At 42.0% G+C, this 19112-nt stretch overlaps 1 protein-coding gene and 1 pseudogene across 1 annotated transcript; both read right to left on the bottom strand.

Annotated features, from left to right (window-relative positions):
* Positions 1-4943: 4943 nt before the first annotated feature.
* Positions 4944-6728, bottom strand: LOC146680902 (C-type lectin mannose-binding isoform-like; annotated as a pseudogene).
* A 6820-nt stretch (positions 6729-13548) lies between these two features.
* LOC146680901 (C-type lectin lectoxin-Phi1-like) lies at positions 13549-17187 on the bottom strand. Its single transcript, XM_085449606.1, has 2 exons — positions 16600-17187; positions 13549-13970 (listed from the first exon to the last, which is right to left on the bottom strand). The coding sequence occupies exons 1-2, from the start codon at positions 17185-17187 to the stop codon at positions 13824-13826; spliced, it is 735 nt and encodes a 244-aa protein (XP_085305732.1). The 3' UTR covers positions 13549-13823.
* Positions 17188-19112: the final 1925 nt, after the last annotated feature.

Raw genomic sequence — 19112 nt, 5'->3', positions numbered from 1 at the left:
CTTTCCTCCTGGTAACCTGCACCAAGCCCGGGGAAGTCAGTCTCATAAGCTTCATAGCGGAGGGGACGACGTACATTACGCCGTGGGCGTGCACCAAGAGCTGAGAAGTTCTGAATATCATCCATCTTGTTAGGGTAGAAGCAGCTTACCATCCGGCTCGAAGGACCATTAATGTTGGGGAGATAGCTTGTACTGGAAGGACTGTAAGGTGCTTGTTCAGGTTTGCAGCTACCACTCCCCGGAGTGTCAGCCAGAACACTGCTCAAGGCCCGGATGAATGTTCAGAAGGGAGACAATGAAGACACCGAGGATAGTGCAGACTCTTGTATTGACTTCACACAGTTGAAGGTAACAGGGATTGTCAGAGGAGCAGGTATTGCATACAGGTTTAGGTGCGTGGGCATGGGTGTGTGTGTGTGTGTGGTCTCTGAACGGAACAGAAAGAAAATGCTACATTACTAAAGTGTTCACAACAATATCTCCAGAGTACATCAACATAAACACAGGCGGGAAATAAACTAACATCCCCTTTAATACCATAGGCCATATATTACCCACGACTCACACATAGACCCCCTGAGAGAGCTAACCAGGTACACAGCTATACCCAACCACACGGCAGGAAAGTTAGCTTAGCTTAGCACCCGCTAGCGGCACAGACAGAAACATAGTCATTTCCCCCCTAACCTTGGTTACAGTCCCAAACACATCTTATTATCACATCCTCACACATCACCAACTTACGTTGCTCATTAACGCACACTTCTCACGGAATAACCAATTCTCTGCCGGTAATCTGGAGCAGAAAAGCTCAGGTGCTTTGCCCACGTTTCTCCCTGGACATAGTCTCTCATACAAAGCGGTGGGGTGACCTCTACTGGCCACTCTAAAAACTACAGGTGAACTAACAACTGAACAGAATAAAACCATAACTACGGGGCCTTTTGTACAGGTACATTGGAAGAGGTGACTGAAGTAAAACCTGTCAAGTATCTCTCTGCTGACGCAGGGTCATCAGCCCATACAAATGTAAAAGTGTGTTCAGTTCAGCTAGGTAACGGAAAGCACCAGACAGAAGTCAATGAAGGTCAGAGATGGCATCCACCTGTTGATTTGTCCTACCTGACAGAGGATGAACAAATGGTAGTTAGAGACATGTTGTATGAACAGTCAGATGTTTTTGCCCAAAGTGACTCTGACATTGGTTGCATCTCAAGCTTGCAGTTGAAAATTAATCTGAAAGACGGTACGCCTGTCCAGACATCCTACAATTCGGTCCCCAAACCTTTGTATAAAGAGGTAAAAGAATATGTTCAGAATTTGCTGGACAATAGCTGGATCAGAAAGTCCACATCACCCTACTCATCTCCGGTGGTGTGTGTCCGAAAGAAAGACAAAAGCTTACGCTTGTGTATTGATTTTCGGGGCCTTAACCGTAAAACCATTGCTGACCGCCACCCACTACCACGCATCCAAGACCTGCTGGATAATTTGGGGGGCTATTCATGGTTTTCAATACTCGACCAGGGTAGTGCGTACCACCAGGGCTTTGTTGATGAAAGCTCAAGACACCTGACAGCATTCAGCAAGCCTTGGGGGTTGTACGAGTGGATCCGCCTCCCATTTGGCCTTACCAACGCCCCAGCAGCATTTCAGAGATGCATGGAGGGGGTCCTTGATGGTCTGAGGGATGAGTGCTGCTCACCATATTTAGATGATGTGCTTTGCTTTTCCAAGACATTTCATGACCATGTTGATGATCTGAGGCATGTGCTTTGCCGCCTGCGAGAGCATGGTGTGAATCTATGTCCCAAAAAATGTGAACTGTTTAAGCGTCAGGTCAGGTATGTTGGGCGCTTGGTGACCAGTGAAGGTGTCCAGATAGACCCAAAAGATCTCGAAGCAGTGGAACATTTGAGAGACAGAGAGCCAAAGAACGTGGGAGAGGTCAGAGCACTCCTAGTGTTACTAGGTTATTACAGGACGTTCATTCAGGACTTTTCTAGAATAGCGAGACCACTGTTTAAGCTTATTGAGAGTCCCAGTGATCCTAGCCTGCAATGTAGCTCAACTAGAGCCAAAATCAAGTTAAAGCGCACAAATGGTGGTCAGCTTCCTTCCAAAACACCAGTGCAATGGACAGCAGAACATTGTACTGTGGTGTCACGTCTGGTGGATATGTTAACCAGTCCACCTGTCCTGGCTTACCCAGATTTTAGTTTGCCCTTTGTGCTACACACAGATGCATCAAATGAAGGCCTGGGGGCTGTGCTTTATCAGCAACAGGGGGGAAAGCTCTGTGTCATTGCTTATGGTTCCAGGACACTCACGCCTGCTGAGAAAAATTACCATCTCCATTCTGGCAAGCTTGAATTCCTTGCCCTGAAGTGGGCAATTTGTGATAAATTTAGGGATTACCTCTACTATGCACCCACTTTCACAGTGTACACAGATAATAATCCCCTCACATACTGTACATCTTGAGCACAGCAAAGTTAAACGCTGTGGGACATCGGTGGGTGGGCGAATTAGCTGACTTCCATTTCACTGTAAAGTATAGACCAGGCAAGTCCAACACAGACGCTGATATGCTCTCCCGCTATCCATTGCCACTCCAGGAACACCTCATGGAGTATACTGAGACACTGTCCCCAGAAGTGGTTTCTGCAATCTGGCAAGGAGACAAAGCCATGAGAGACGGTGATGTACCATGGGTGGCTCCACTGCACTGTGTTGATGACACACCCCCTGAAGGTGCCCCTGTCATCACCCCAGAAAACATCAGGGCTGCGCAGAGGGAGGACCCCCCTATCTGTGAGGTGATAAACTTGAAAAAGAGTAGATGGAGTCCTAATAGTAAAGATAAGAGACAGCTAGGACAAGAGACACGTAGGCTAGTACATGAATGGAACAGACTTGTACTTGAGGAAGGAATACTGTACAGACAGACTGGACAAAGAAAACAGCTGATCCTACCCAGTAAGCTGAAGCAAACTGTACTGAAACACCTACATGATGATATTGGACATGTTGGTGCTGACAGAGTCATTCAGTTAGCAAGGGAGAGGTTTTACTGGCCTTTTATGCAGCGTGAAATTGAGGACTATGTCATTCGCCAGTGCCCTTGTATCAAACAGAAACGGCCAAGTGTCCCAGAGAGAGCACCAATGGGCTCGATAACAACCAGTGCCCCCTTTGAACTCATTTCGGTTGACTATTTACATCTAGAACCAAGTAAAGGTGGCTTTGAGTACATTTTAGTCTTGGTAGATCACTTTACCCGTTTTGCCCAAGCTTACCCGACTAAGAATAAATCTGGCAAAACAGCAGCTGAGAAAATCTTTCTTGACTTTATCCCGCGCTTCAGGTACCCTGAAAAGCTGCATCATGACCAAGGCCGGGAGTTTGAGAACAACCTTTTCCAAAGACTCAAACAGCTGGCAGGAATAGGCCACTCTCGAACAACCCCCTACCACCCACAGGGAAATCCTGTTGAGCGTCTAAATAGAACACTTCTACAAATGCTACGGACTCTTCATGAGGAGAAAAAGGCAGAATGGAAGGATCATTTGCCCCATATAGTCCATGCATATAACTGCACAAGACATGAAGCAACGGGCTATTCACCTTTCTTCCTCCTTTATGGAAGAGCCCCACGCTTGCCTGTTGATCTGCTTTTTTATTTAAAACCTGAAAAAGAGTCACAGTCCAGACAGGAGTATGCACAAAAGTGGGCTGCACGCATGCAGGAAGCCTATAAAATTGCTTCAGAAAACAGTGCAAAGTCCTCTGCAAAGGGGAAAAAGCATTATGATCAGCACATCAAAGGCATTGCACTGCAACCAGGAGATCGAGTGCTTGTCAGAAACCTCTCCGAGCAGGGTGGTCCAGGCAAACTCAGTGCCCACTGGGAAAAGAAAATTCACAGAGTTGTTGAGAAGATTGGAGATGGACCTGTATATAGGGTACAATCAGAAACAGGAGACAAAACCTTTCGTGTCCTGCATCGAAACCTCCTGCTGCTTGTGACTGATTTGCCAGTAGAGCAAGATCAGCCGGGACGTCAGAAAAGACAAACACAAAGACGGGGAGAGACAAACCCCAATGAAACAGTGGAACATGAGTCTGATCATTCGGACGAAGAGGAAGGGTACTCATACAGCCTGAGAACGATACCTGTGTATCAGTGGAGGAGAGTTAACCCCAAAAGGCCTCAGCCGAGACCACACAGTGAACTGAGAGCTGTAGCTCCTGAGTTCCAGCCAATAAGACACGAAATGGAATCAGTGGAAGTGCAGCAGGGAAGTGCAGTCCCACCAGCTGTAAATACAGAACCAGCAGATTTCCCAATGCCTGTTGTTTCATCACCAACTGTGGAAACCCAGGAGGAACCTGCAACTGAGGATCTTATGGAGGACACAGGGTCGGAGAGCTGTGTGGATAACAGGGACCCTGCCCCAGAGACACCAGAATGGGATGTGCCACCAATACGGAGGTCGACCAGAGCTGTGAAACCCAGAGAGGTTTTTACATATAGCCAAATGGGACAGGCTTCATATCAGCTCTGGAGACCTGGAGCAAACATGATGCTTGCGTATGTTCCCTGCCACATGCCACTTTACCCAGCTGTTCCTGACTGTTATTACCCCACAGGTTGAAAAAGCTACATGTTTATTTTTGTAAGAAAACCAATTACCCCCTTATTTTTTGTTTATTATTGTGACTTATTTTGACATTGTTATGTGTTGCCAGACCATGGTTATATTTCATTATGCCAGTAGATGGTGCTCTTGCACTGCTGTGGAACTACCAGAGAGACTCTAGCTATAGGCTCTGCGCATGCGCAGCTCAGAAATAAATGAGCTCCAGCCTGAGCAAGACGCTAACTTGGGTGTCCTCTCTATTAATCCACAGTCTGCTCATATTTGGCTACGCAGTGCTCTCTAGCCTGTGTGCCGCTTGCTGCCGGTCCAGATTCCCCTCTGGTGCCGGTAACACTTCCTGCAGTACTCCAGAGCTTCCTCCCAAGTCTATTCTTCCCTCACTACTTCAGCGCTGTAGCAGAAGAAGTGCAAGTGATCATCAGGATAATCACGCCACTTGTTGTTATAAATAACACCGTAGATTTGTTCCGGCTGATTGTCTGGTTGATCACTTGCCCAGAAAAAGCTAGATACCTCCGTGCCTCCGGACCACATCCATTTTTGACTTTCTGAGGAATTCTTCAATCCTATCCAGATATGGTCATTGGAATTGCCAAGTTTCCCAAGTTTGAGATTATCCTGTTCATTACTGACAGAGGCCAAGCCTGTGTGATGCTCCCGACAGAAACTCTGAGCTTCATTCCAGGACTTGTGTTTCTTAATGTAAACATACTTGCTAAAAGTTCCAAATAAGCTCAGCAGGAGCAGGATGCAGGTAACGATCTGATTCGTTGCTGTCTTGTTGGAAAGAGTTCTGGGGAGCGGTGAGATGTTTGAAAAATATTTGCTGGAGCTCTGAGCTATTTATCAGGATTTATTTGCATAGGGCGTTCCTTTGATTTGCTTAAGGTATCAATAATTTGTTTATCCTTCAGATTTTTCTAGATTTCTGCACTAGTAGGACCTACAACCGAAAAAAAGAAAAATACAAGACAGTTAAACAAGAGTGATCTGTGACTGTATAACTCTGCAAGTGCTCAAAGTTCCTCCAGAATGAGTGAGTTCAGTCATGGGATTTAGATCTACATATCAGGATCTGGGTTATATTGAGAAATTTTATTTGGTGCCATCATTTATTCACAGCATTCAGGAAAGCCAGGGAGTTCGGAGTGGTTTGAGTGGGGAAATATGTCAAAAATCAAGAAGCAGTACTTTTTGCCGACACTGTTTTTCTTTTTCTATTCTATTGGTGTTGGCCAGAGGGGCCAATGGCGCGATATGGCAGCCTCGCTTCTGTCAATCTGCCCCAGGGCAGCTGTGGCTACAACTGCAGCTTGCCTCCACCAGTGTGTGAATGTGAGAGTGAATGAATAGTGGAATTGTAAAGCGCTTTGGGCGCCTTGAAAAGCGCTATATAAATGCAATCCATTATTATTATTATCATTATTATTCCTCAATGATAGACCATGACGCTAGGATAAATGTGGCTTTAAAAGAAAACACTTGAAAAGAGACATTCTACCTGTTTTGAACTTTTCAAGATGGAATCTGTTTTTTTCTATGCCTGTAAGACTGATCTATCGCAAATAACCAACATTCAAAACAACCAGGAAGCATTAATATCGTGAAATGTTAAACATATAAAATAGTAGTTAGAGACGCTATTCTTTTACCTTATCAGAATCAGAACACTTTATTAATCTCAAAGGAAATTATGATTCTTCCTATGGGTTGGAGGGGAACATGGTTTGTTGACCATTAGGGTGGAGTTGTATACCTCTCTGGGGATATTGAGTGGGCATGGTGTAACACATCTGTACTTTATCAATGGCATTTCAATGTAGTGTCATTTAAGCAACATTGAAATCATTATTATAAAGATGTTCTGTAAATCTGGTCAGTGCATAACTATTCTAATGACACAATTTGAACTGGAGCATTGATTGAGCTGTATATATTGTTTTTGTTGTGTTTATCAGTAACAAGACTTTTTCACTATTTACAAAAACACTTTGACCATACATTAACCAAGTATTCTACAAACACTTAGATCTACCTTCCACATTCTTTGATAAGGTAACACATTGTTCCTTATTGTAGAGTCTTTGAATCCCTTGCAATTTTTGCATATTGTTACACATCTGGTGATCATCACTCATCATAATCTTTGTTGGGAAATTTTTGCAGCCCACCTACTGCCAAGCCAACTTTGTTTACAAAGCACTTTAAGAATAGCGAGCACTGGCCATCTCTCCATTTGTATCCCTGTAGCATGTTGGAGCAAAAGTCCTCTGTCAGCTTTTGCAACTGAAACCTCATGAGCAGCTTCATTTATTATGCGCCTGTTAAAAATATTTCACAGCCTCAGATAATAATTAGATTGTATGAGCAAACTTTGAGAGAGTTTAACAGTTGACTTTCAGTGCACGTGATCATTGTATGATAGCAAACTGTAAATGACAGCAGAAAGTGTCTCTGCTGCCCTCTACAGTAAGTGTTCAGAATGGTTCTGTCAGGGTTCCTGGGTGCTTGACCCAGTGTTTTCAGTTTGTTCATGTTCTCTGTTTATTTTCCACATGTTCACAGTTTCTGTTTTATTATGTTAGCCATCTGTCTGCGTGCGTTGTGTTCTCTTCCACTTCCCGTGGATCATTAGTTAGATTAGTTCAGCTGTCTACTCACTGGTCTCTAATCATCATCGTATTTAAACCCTCAGTTCCCTCAGTTCATTGTCTTGTCATTGTTGTCGACAGTTTTGCATCTGTGTTCCAATACAGTTCAGTCAGTCTTTCAGTTCACCCAGTAAGTTAGTTGTCCATCTCATGTTCTGTTCATCCTGCCCACATAATAAACACCAGCCTTCACCAAGCCACGAGTCCAGCGTTTGGGTCCTCTCTTCCTTCCTTCCACACTGTGACGCCCTGATAGGTTCCTGCAAGTGCTTCCACTAAATGCAAACAGTTAAGGTTGCACCTCCAGTTTTTTTTCTTTGCCCTCAATGTCAAAGATGGTTTCAACATCTTTTATTTCTTCTTTGCCATCTTTATCCTTGGAATTAGATTCTAATTCCAGTGGTGGAGACGAAACACCCGACCTCAACATTGTTTAACCTTTCTGTACTTCACTGCAACCTTTTTAATTTGGCATGCAGTTTCCCTCTGAATTTTTAAGTTCCTCAAACATAGTTTTGTAGATTCTATGTTATAACCCTTGAATGCTTCTCTCTCTACTCAAGCTATGCAAAGCATTGACAGGTATGGGTAAGTCTACTGCTAAACACGATGACTTGACCAGCATTTTGTACTTAATTTGGTTGTTGCCTGATATTAACATTGGTTTGACGATACTCTTTCACAGCACTTTACATTGTAAAGAACTCTGGACTGACATTGTGATTGTTTCAAACTCTGAGTAGAAGCTCTGATTAAAAACAAAAAAGCAAAAGTATATAAAAGAGTAATACCATGACAAGGTAATTGCACTTTGTGTCATTTAGCTCAAGTCATTTTGCTATGAATAAAATAAAATAATAACTAAGATTTTTTGAAAAGTGTGAGTGCATTCATAGTGTTACTTAAGTGCAGTTGCGTATGCAGTCATGCAATGTCCACAGAATATAAACTACGCATAGCAAAGCCTGTTAAAGGTGACTGAACAGTAGTAGTCTGTTGAAGTTCTCTTTGAAGGTATTGGTGTGGCTCTAAACCAGAGCGAGAGTGCACACAGCTGGGTGTGAACACAATGAGATGCAAAGTGCCGTGAGGCATAAACTAAACAGAAATCAAACAGAAGAAACATGGAAAAAAGGCTAAAACAAGAGAAGATTCCAGTCCTCTTTAAAAGGCACAAAAATCTTCCATGATTTGATGGTAAAATATGCTCAAATCATAGCCTAGCCAGTTAACAGCAAGATCAATGGATTAAAGGAGGGGGCCTAAGGGTACATTTTTCAACATCTTACAATGCTGTGATTGCAGCCATTGCCCAACTCTCTCTGTGAACGGTACTCATGGCCATTGATCAGTGGGCTTTGATTAATGGTCATGAGAATTTGCATAATTATGATGAAGGAACTGACCTCCCAGCCCATTGTTCCCTCAGTGGGCTGGTTTCAGTCATTATGCAAATGTACTGTTTATAACAGGGGTGTCAAACTCAAATACACAGTGGGCCAAAATTCAAAACTGGAACAAAGTCGCGGGCTAACATTAATATTTATTGAAAAAAAAATCTTCCTCCAGATATAAGAATGAATCTTTTCTTATGGACTCAAATAAGTTTAGCTGGAAAACTGAATATGGAACAAGCAAAGCTTAATACTAAACAATATATATATTAGCTGTATAATACCAGTAGGCCAGCTCTAATAGTAATTTGGTATGGCTTCGCGGGCCAAATGTAATTAGGCTGCGGGCCAAATTTGGCCCGCGGGCCAGAGTTTGACACCTATGGTTTATAAGTTTGGAAGCCTGCACTGAGCTGAGACTGAAGAAGTCACTTGGATGAGTGACGAAACAGTCCTCCCACTGAAAACACTACGTCCAGATAAACAAAATCAACTTTTGGAGACTGAGGATTAAAAAGTACTTATTATAATAATAATGGATTGGATTTATATAGTGCTTTTCAAGGCACCTAATGCACTTTACAATGCCACTCTTCATTCACACACTGGTGGAGGCAAGCTACGGTTGTAGCCACAGCTGCCCTGGGGCAGATTGACAGAAGTGAGGCTGCCATATCGCACCATCGGCCCCTCTGGCCAACACCAGTAGGGTAAAGTGCTTTGCCCAACGACACAACGACCAGGACACAGAGCCCGGCGACCTTCCGGTTACAGATACGCTTCCCAACCCCCTGAGCCACGGTCGCCCTTATTGTTCATGAAGAAAGCAGAATGCTGTACAAGCTCAAGATTATGATGGTAAATGGTAAATGGCCTGTATTTATATAGCGCTTTACTAGTCCCTAAGGACCCCAAAGCGCTTTACATATCCAGTCATCCACCCATTCACACACACATTCACACACTGGTGATGGCAAGCTACATTGTAGCCACAGCCACCCTGGGGCGCACTGACAGAGGCGAGGCTGCCGGACACTGGCGCCACCGGGCCCTCTGACCACCACCAGTAGGCAACGGGTGAAGTGTCTTGCCCAAGGACACAACGACCGAGACTGTCCAAGCCGGGGCTCGAACCGGCAACCTTCCGATTACAAGGCGATCTATGTTACCTGATAAATGTGTGATTAAGGTTTTGTGTAATCAGTTCAGCTGAGACGAGTGATAATGGAGGGGATTTTACTCTGTCATCAAGGAGGAGCAAACTAGTTCCACTTTACCACAACAGTAAAATAAAAAAAGATGACATATTTTTTTAATGCTATGTGACCGGTTTACTAAGTGAGGCAAAATCCTGTAATGACACAATCGCAGACATGGTCTACTAATAGTGGTCTGTAATTTATATAATGAGATACAGCCAGTTCACTTCAGTATAAAACAGCATTGTGCAGAGAGAATGCAAATTAGTGGCCCAATAATCGCGAGGAGGGAGTGTGAGGTAGAGCACTGCAGGCCTACTAACCAAAATAATGCAGTGTGAGCTCAGGTTTCACGCAAGTTTTCCTCTCAGATAGTTGAGAAGAGAATGAGTGTGCTTTTGATATAATAAATAACTTGCTGAGCACGGTGCAAAGGGTTCTGAGGATTAGGACTAGGTGTAGCGCATTTACCTGGTAATCCCCCACCCACTTTGCCTTGATCTCAATGAAGTTTTCATCTAGGAAAAGAGGTTAGGAATAGGGACTAGGAGGGACTTTTGGAATGTACCCATTGTCTCATCATTTCCCTCTCAAAAACCTGCTTCTTAGATGGAGCACCTGAAATCAGCAGGTCCTGATAGTATGGAACAATTTGTCCACAAGATGGAGCCACAGGTTCAGGCTTGGACTGGATGAGTGGTTTCCAAACAAGTAATGTCATGTACTTCCACTTCTGAATAATCTTTCTCACATCAGGATGATGGACTTCAAATTGTTTCAAAATTTCCTTACATCCCATCTCAGATTGATGGGCAGCAACAAATGATTCTGGTAAGATTGCTGCTCCCTGCAGTATGCTTTTTCTCCTCCACCACTACTGTGCTGTAGTAGGAGAAGTGTAAGAAGAGAATTTGCATAAAGCAAAGCATAGGTCTTGCTCAATGTCACATTGGACAAACAAATTAGAGTAGAATTTTGCTTTAATGGTTAGCTTGGAAGTGCATTAAATACAAATTCAAACAAAACAAGTGATTTTGGACATTAGACATGAAAGATTTATCAGAGGCTCAGTATTAGCAAACTTAGCTACTTTGGACTTGCATATGAGAGCATGAGGGTGGGGATGGATGTTTGTATCTGTGTGTGCCTGTTTGTTTGTGTCTATATGTCAGGTCGGGTATCAGACGCCACCTCTCTGGGGACATCTCAGGCCCTCCAAGGTATGGAGGCCTATCTCCCCGACCACTCCCCCTGCCTGTGGCAGACGCCCTCAGACATCGGTGCATTGGTGGTTCTTTGTGTCCGGGGATGGGCATCCAGGTACACACCAGCTCACTCCTGGTGGCTGCTTGTCGGGGCCTGGGGCTCGCTCGGGCCACTTCGGGGGTGGGGTGCCCTCGGCCTCTCGACCTGGGGCTCGGTCACTCTGGCACAGCTGGCTCACGGGCACGTCACTGCAACCCCCCCCCCCCCCCCCTGGCTTCTGCTCCGCGGCTGCTGAGTGACCCCTCATCTGGGGCTCTCCTCAGCTCTTTCTGGGACAGTGGCGCGGCTGCCCCTCTGTTAGTCTTCCTTGGTCTCTTGTGCTCTGAGGGCCTCTGGATGTCTGCAGCCTGGATCTCCTCCATACCTGCTTCATGCCCTGGAGGACGGGGCTGTGGCCCCCCACACCCTCTAGCAGATCATTACATGAAGGAACCTTTTAAATACAAGCGCGCTCATGCTCACAGGTGTGTCACCACATCATTTGCCTTGGTCTGTACGTGTGTCTGTGTCCGACTTCACAGAGTTTGATTCTAGGCTTCACTGTTTTATGCAACAAAAACTGAGTGAGTCTGTAAATAAACCACTCAATTACTGTACAATTGTTTTTCTATGTGTGCATGGATCTGTGAAAATAACACGGACAAACCTAAAACACGGGCACTTTGGTGAATTTCATCTACTTGCATTAAGGGCTTTGACCGTGCCTCAGTCATCTCCACATCATGTTCATGTACTGTCATCATCACTGGAACCATATTAAAATGTAAATAAAATATCTGCACTCATTTGTTCATATCAGACAAAACTGAATTTTAAGTCATATCTTCTAAAGAACCTGGTCACAAAATTAAGTCCCTTGACCATCAAGGCACCTTTGGTTTTATTATTATAAGATAAGATAAGATAAGATAAGATAAGATAAGATAAGATAAGATAAGATAACCTTTATTAGTCCCACACGTGGGAAATTTGTTTTGTCATTATTAACCTTTATTTAACCAGGAAAAGTCCCATTGAGATTAAAAACCTCTTTTTCAAGGGAGTCCTGGCCAAGAGGCGACAACATGTTAAAATTACAAAGTTACATACATATTATAAGTAACAATTACATTTAAAAACATTTTTCTCTGGCTCTCTCAATCTGGACTTAAAAGCATTTAATGAAATAAGATCTGCTATCTTCCAGTCTTTTTGTATCATGTTCCATGTGAAAGGGGCAGCATAAGTAAAAGCCCTCTTTCCCAGTTCAGTTCTGGCAAATGGAACATTGAGCAAAAAAAGATCGCTTGAACGCAGGCTGTAAGAAACAGTACTCCTCCGTGTGAGCAGATCGCAAATGTAGGTGGGCATTTGTCCAAGCAGGGCCTTATAAATAAAGATGCACCAGTGAACAAACCTCCTGGAGGACAACGAAGGCCATCCCACTCGAGCGTACAGATCACAACAATGGGTCAAGGCCCTACAGTTTGTAATAAACCGTAAAGAGGCATGATATACTGAGTCAATCTTATGAAGACACTGGGCGGAAGCATTCATGTACAGCAGATCACCATAATCTAAAACAGATAAAAATGTGGCATTTACAAGACGCTTTTTTGTCTCAAAAGAAAAGCAAAATTTGTTTCGAAAGAAAAATCCCAATTTTAGTTTGAGTTTTTTCACAAGATTGTCTATGTGAGATTTAAAGGTCAGAGAATCATCAATTAAAAAGCCAAGATATTTATACGTATGCACCACTTCTATGAGGTTTCCCTCAAGAGTGGACACCAAGGGGACAGTTTGAGGAAATCTCTTCATGTTTGAAAACAACATTAGCTTTGTCTTTTCAGCATTGAGAACCAATTTAATATTGGTTCTCAATGCTGAATTGGTTAATATTTAAATTCTACAGCTCATCTGGGTTCTCGTCTAAATTTGCATTTTATTAGATGATAAGTACAGCACTTTGCAAAAGTCTTAAACCACCAATCATTTCTTTTGCTTGCAAGGAGTAAGACCTTCAGGACACTTTCAAGGACACTACTACAGTAACTGCTGTTTTGAATAAGTTCCTGGGTGCATAAAGGTAATAAAACATGCTTACAAGGCACAAGATTTGCCAGCAGTCCCACCCTTCTCAAACCAAGGCTTCCCTGTGTCCTTGAAGACTCATTACTTAAATACTTTTTTCTATTTAATTTCTGAGGCAAAAGAGAAAAAAGAATTTGATTCAAACTCATTTTTAACACTTTTATTATTATTGTTGTTGTTGTTGTTTACATTGTTTCACCAGCCACATAAGAGAGAAATAAAAATACAAATACACACCAGAGAGTAAAATTCAAGCAAACTAAAGTGGCCCAAATACTTATGGACCTAACTGAACGTCCTACACTTCTTCTGCCTAGCCAACATTTAAACAGATACATGTGCACACAAATATCATCATGTCAAAACAAAACAAAAAACAACAACTGAGTCGAAATGAACTTTGTTAGTGTTGCTGAAACGAGATGAGTATAATTAGTAAGGTGTGTTTTTATTTTGCATCTTTATCAGTTTTATCAATATTGTAGTTTCTTATCATTTAGGGATTAATTTTACGTTTTTACAAGACACAAAATAAGTAGGAAACAACCAAACTCCGGTAAGCACAATAAACACACTACTTTAGTAGCAAATAAAATTGTGTCTCTCCGCGCAATCATGTGCCTCCCAGACACTCAGACTCCCTCCTCTCACCTGTAGGGCTCCACACTTCATCTTGGGGTGCGGGCACAGTGGTTTCCCCTCTTCACTCCAGGCCTCATAGTCCATCTCCTGTCCGTCCGGGAGTTTTATTAAACATAGACAGGCCCAGGACAACATCAGAAAGGTTTTGCACATATTGCGGCAAGTTGACAAACAAAAATTAGAGACCTTAGTGTTAAGCTTAGATGCCGAGAAGGCGTTTGACTCAGTGAGATGGTCCTTTTTATACAAAGTGCTTGAGAAGTTTAATTTTGATAAATCTATAATTGATATTATCTCAGAGTTATACAACAAACCAACAGCTAAAATCAAAATCAATGGGGACCTCACCGAATCATTTATACTGGAACGAGGAACACGACAGGGTTGCTGCATTTCACCGCTGCTTTTTGCTTTGTTTATAGAACCATTAAGTCAGTGGATTAGGCAGAGTCAGCATATAACAGGAGTACGAACGCCAGGAGGGGAACAGAAATTAGCATTATTTGCTGACGACTTACTTTTAACATTAACTTGTCCCTCACAGGCACTCCCCCATCTCATGGAAGCACTATCACAGTATGGTTCTTTATCGGGATATAAGGTCAATATAAATAAAACGCAGGTATTAACTTTAAATTATGAACCACCAGTCGAAATCAAGAATCGTTATAAATGGAAATGGGATGCAGATAGCATTAGGTATTTAGGGGTGGTAATACATCGTGACTTCACCAAAATGTTCAATGCAAACTATGCCCCTCTAAATGAATCCATAAAATCAGATATACAAAGATGGAACGCTATTCCATTTCTGGACCTACACTCCAGGATTGAATCAATCAGATTAAATATTCTTCCCCGACTGCTGTATTTGTTTCAGTCTCTACCGGTTACCATACCACAAAAACAGTTTGCGGTATGGGATAGAACATTGTCAAAATATATCTGGAATGGGAAAAAAGCTAGAGTTAAATATAAAACGCTTCAATTAAAGAAAGAAAAGGGAGGTCGTGGGCTTCCCTGTCTACGAGAATATTATTGTGCAGCTCAGTTAAGACCGCTGATTTGTCTCTGTTGTCCAAACTACACCGCCGGATGGAAAGATGGTGAAGGAGCAATAGTAAAAGAAATACCAGTTTCAGCTTTAATATCGGACATAAAATTGCAGAATAAAATACATATGGCAGATAAACCTATACTACAAATAATGATATCAGCTTGGAAAAAAGTAATATAAATTGGTGGTTTGGAAAATGCCTCTAAGGTTTTAAGATGGTGTGCATATGATTCAGATTTTACTCCAGATCAATATGATAATAGATTCAAAAACTGGATTTCAAAAGGTATAACCAATTATTATTCATTTGTCCATAAGGGTGCATTTCAAAGTTTTGAATCTTTAAGGAGTAAACATGACTTGGGATCTGATGATTTTTTTTAGATATCTACAGATCAGAAATTATTTTAATCAAAACTTAAAAGTGAACCTAAACAAATTACAATTTGTAGAAACATTCTTATTACTAACCAAATCTGAAGTGCAAAGTAAAATTATTTCTAAATTATATAACAGCATCCAGCGGTGTAAAAACGACAGCACTCTGTATATTAAAGTGAAGTGGGAAAAGGAGGGTAATTTGACAATTACAGAGAAGTGTTGGGCTCACGCATGCAAGATACAGTGGGCTACCACTGGGTCTAATGTTTGGCGTGAATTTTGTTGGAAAAGCATTATGAGATTTTTCATTACCCCTGCTCAACAAAGATATCGAGGAATTGGTGATAAATGTTGGAGATGTGGGGGAGATGGAGCCAACCGTTTCCACATCTTTTGGGACTGTAAAGATATTCGCCAGTATTGGTCTCTAATCCATGATCATTTACAAAATGTTTTTTCATTTGTTTTTCCTTCAACTTTTGAGACCATGTTTTTGTGCAATGCACCAGTGGATAAACTGAATTCCAACGACAGAAGACTCCAGTATATCCTTCTGGCCGCAAGTAAAAAGCCTCTTACGAGAAGATGGCTTAAGCCTGAACTACCAACGATAGAAGACTGGATACATTCTGTACAAGAGATCTATACGATGGAAAAAGTGTCATTTTCTCTTAAACTTCAGAGGGATACCTTCTACGGAATATGGTCTAAATGGACAGACTATGTTAAGCATATGAGGTGTGATTTTGTGTATGATGTTACAACCCTGAGTTCTACGTAAACCTACCTGCCCTGCTGCCTCCTAACCCTAGTTTTTTTGTTTGTTTGTTTGTTTGTTTGTTGTTGTTTTGTTTTTTTGGGGGGGTTGTTTTTGTTTGTTTTTGTTTTTTTCTTCTTTTCTTTTCTCTTCTTTTTCCGTCTTCTTTGTTTTTCAATTATAAGTTAAAATGTGACAGCAAAGAAAATGTAAAAAGGCAAATTACTGTTATGTTCAACAGCTGTCCCAATAAAAGAGATAATAATAAAAAAAATATTGTAGTTTCTTATCATTTAGGGATTAATTTTACGTTTTTACAAGACACAAAATAAGTAGGAAACAACCAAACTCCGGTAAGCACAATAAACACACTACTTTAGTAGCAAATAAAATTGTGTCTCTCCGCGCAATCATGTGCCTCCCAGACACTCAGACTCCCTCCTCTCACCTGTAGGGCTCCACACTTCATCTTGGGGTGCGGGCACAGTGGTTTCCCCTCTTCACTCCAGGCCTCATACCATCTCCTGTCCGTCCACCCACAGCCAGTCTCTGGACAAGAAGCGCAAGCCAATCCAGACGTTATTAGTTGTGTTATGTTTCCTCAGCTCTCTTTGGATCAGCATCGTCTCAGTCTCTGATGCCACACTGGCCAGGTCATTGTGGTGCTCCCTGCAGTACTCCAGAGCTTCCTCCCAAGTCTTTTCCTCCCCGACCACTATTGCTCTGTAGCAGAAGAAGGTTCTTGGATAGCTATATACACTGTGCCATCCATTATTGTCAATACTGCCATAATTTCTGCCTGTTTCATTTCGTGGTTCACCTGATGCCCAGGAAAACCTGGTCACCTCCCCTCCTCCTGACCACATCCACTTGTTTGTGTATGTGGAGCTCCTTTCCAGTCCAATTAGGATGTAGCCAATGTTATTCTTGATCTTCCTAAGTTGTGCAATATCACGTTCGTTATTGACAGGGGCCAGGTCTGTGTAGTACTGCCGGCAGTAAGATAAAGATGCATCCCGATACCACATCTTGTCAACGTGAACATACTTGCTCAAAGTTCCAGATGAGCTTAGCAGGAGCAGGATGCAGGTGCAGATTGGATGCATCGCTCTCTTGATTTCAAACGGGTTTTGAAAATGTATGTGCGTGAATTGACTTTTTATGCTCGCTCATGAGAAAATATTTGCATAGAGCGGCTCTTTCATTCTCTGAATCACACCCACACAACCATATACACTGGTCTTAGTCTAAGTAATTCCTTTCCAGTCCTGACCAGATACCGTCATTAGGTGAGGTCTATCTAACACGGCAACTCAAAACTTCACCCCAAGTCTTTTTGTCCTCAGTATAAACATACTTGAAAAAACTTCAACACATTCTCATTTGAGAAATACACTGAGCTACTCCTTTCCCCCAGTGCATTCATCCAATGCAAATCAATTTAGAACTTTATTTATAATGTTTGTGCAATAGAGGAGCAGACTTACAAATTTAGAAGGAAATCAAAAAATTTTTCCCTCACTTTATCCATGTAAATGTAGAGACGAGCTAGATATAGTCAATTTACCGCAAAAAAAAAAAAAAAAAAAAATCATTTGCATGGGATTTCCCTTTCGTCATCTGTTGTGATGAGCTTACAGGAACTATGTGAAAACCTGCAATTTCTGCTCATTTGTGTTTTTGTTAACCAAATCAGCATAAATCAGCACTTTAGAATTACATAATTCTAATAATACATTTACAGTACTATCCTGGGGTTCCCATTGTCTTCACTGTATTACAGACACTCTATAAATTTGACTATGAATGATTAACATGATTTCTTAAAATAATAATATAAAAGATAGAATTAGAAGGTCCATTACTTGGCATTTGTAGGAAAATGTTTGCAGATCAAAATGTAAAGTCACTGCCTGGGTGTGTTTGGATGAATGACAGAACAGAGCTGTCAAGGTGTGCTGTGGCAGCCAGGATGAAGGACCAAAACACAGGACTCGAAGTTTCTTATGCTCAAATTTCATACCAAATCTTGGATTTCCAGCAGCAACCCATCTTCCCTGCACTCAGTACGTAATTCAGAGGCATATTCTGACCAACCTGGCAGTGACACATGACTCACTGACCTTTTTTATTATTATTATTAGTCATTATTCAAGCAGCTCACGATCTTCTGGTACATCATAAATACTTCATTACTGTGCTCTATATGATCAAAATTAGCATTATCACACAAAAAAACATTAATATTGCTCAAACTTAGATTTCAGGCAGTACAACTTACTGACGGATAGATGTCAGAAACTGTCGAAGCAAACTTCCCTTTATTTCTACATTCTCAGAATTTAGTTCCATATAAACAGGAATGCGATCAGTTGTTGCCAAAGGATACAAAATCTCAACTTTAAGTAAGGATTCATGTGCATCAGCAGTGGATCCCAGGGCTATGGTCAAAGCTTGTGTGCACCACAGGCAGGGATCCTCACAAGGCTGTTCAACTTCTTACCCAGTCTTTCCTTCATGTTCCTCATCTTCACCAATGCCCTCTTGATAGCCACCCTTCCACTAAGAAAACACGCAAAAATATTATTTTATGTCCGTCAGCTTATCTTTGGTGTTCTTCTAATGACAGCGGAAGAGGAAGTTGAAGACTTTACTTGTTAGGTACATATTAGGTAAATCTCTCTTTATGCTTGTATTTCTTTTTTTCTTTTTTTTTCTTTTTTTTTTTTTGGCCTGTCCCGTTTGGCTCTTTTGCCATCAGAATTGTTGTCTAAAGGCAAAGAAAGATGCCCAACGGATTTACTTTACCAAACTGACCATCCCAGCCTTGCCGTAATGGTCCATTTGATTCACCTTTTATTGTTTATTTTATTTTCACTTACTGAATACGGGACAGACTTGACTGGGGGAAAGAAGGGGAGAAAGAAAGAGGGAAAGAGAAACAGCTGAGAAGAGGGACAGGGGAGAAGGGCAAAAGACAAAAACCAACAGAACGGGCAGAGAAAAAAAAATGCATATATCAATCACCTGG

This window comes from Copadichromis virginalis, linkage group LG23, assembly GCF_057382275.1.
Source record: "Copadichromis virginalis isolate Kocher_CV1m ecotype Utaka linkage group LG23, C_Virginalis_male_GT1.1, whole genome shotgun sequence".
Taxonomy (NCBI): Eukaryota; Metazoa; Chordata; class Actinopteri; order Cichliformes; family Cichlidae; genus Copadichromis; species Copadichromis virginalis.
The sequence above is the reverse complement of the archived record's forward strand: the minus strand, read 5'-3'. Positions and strand labels throughout refer to the sequence as shown.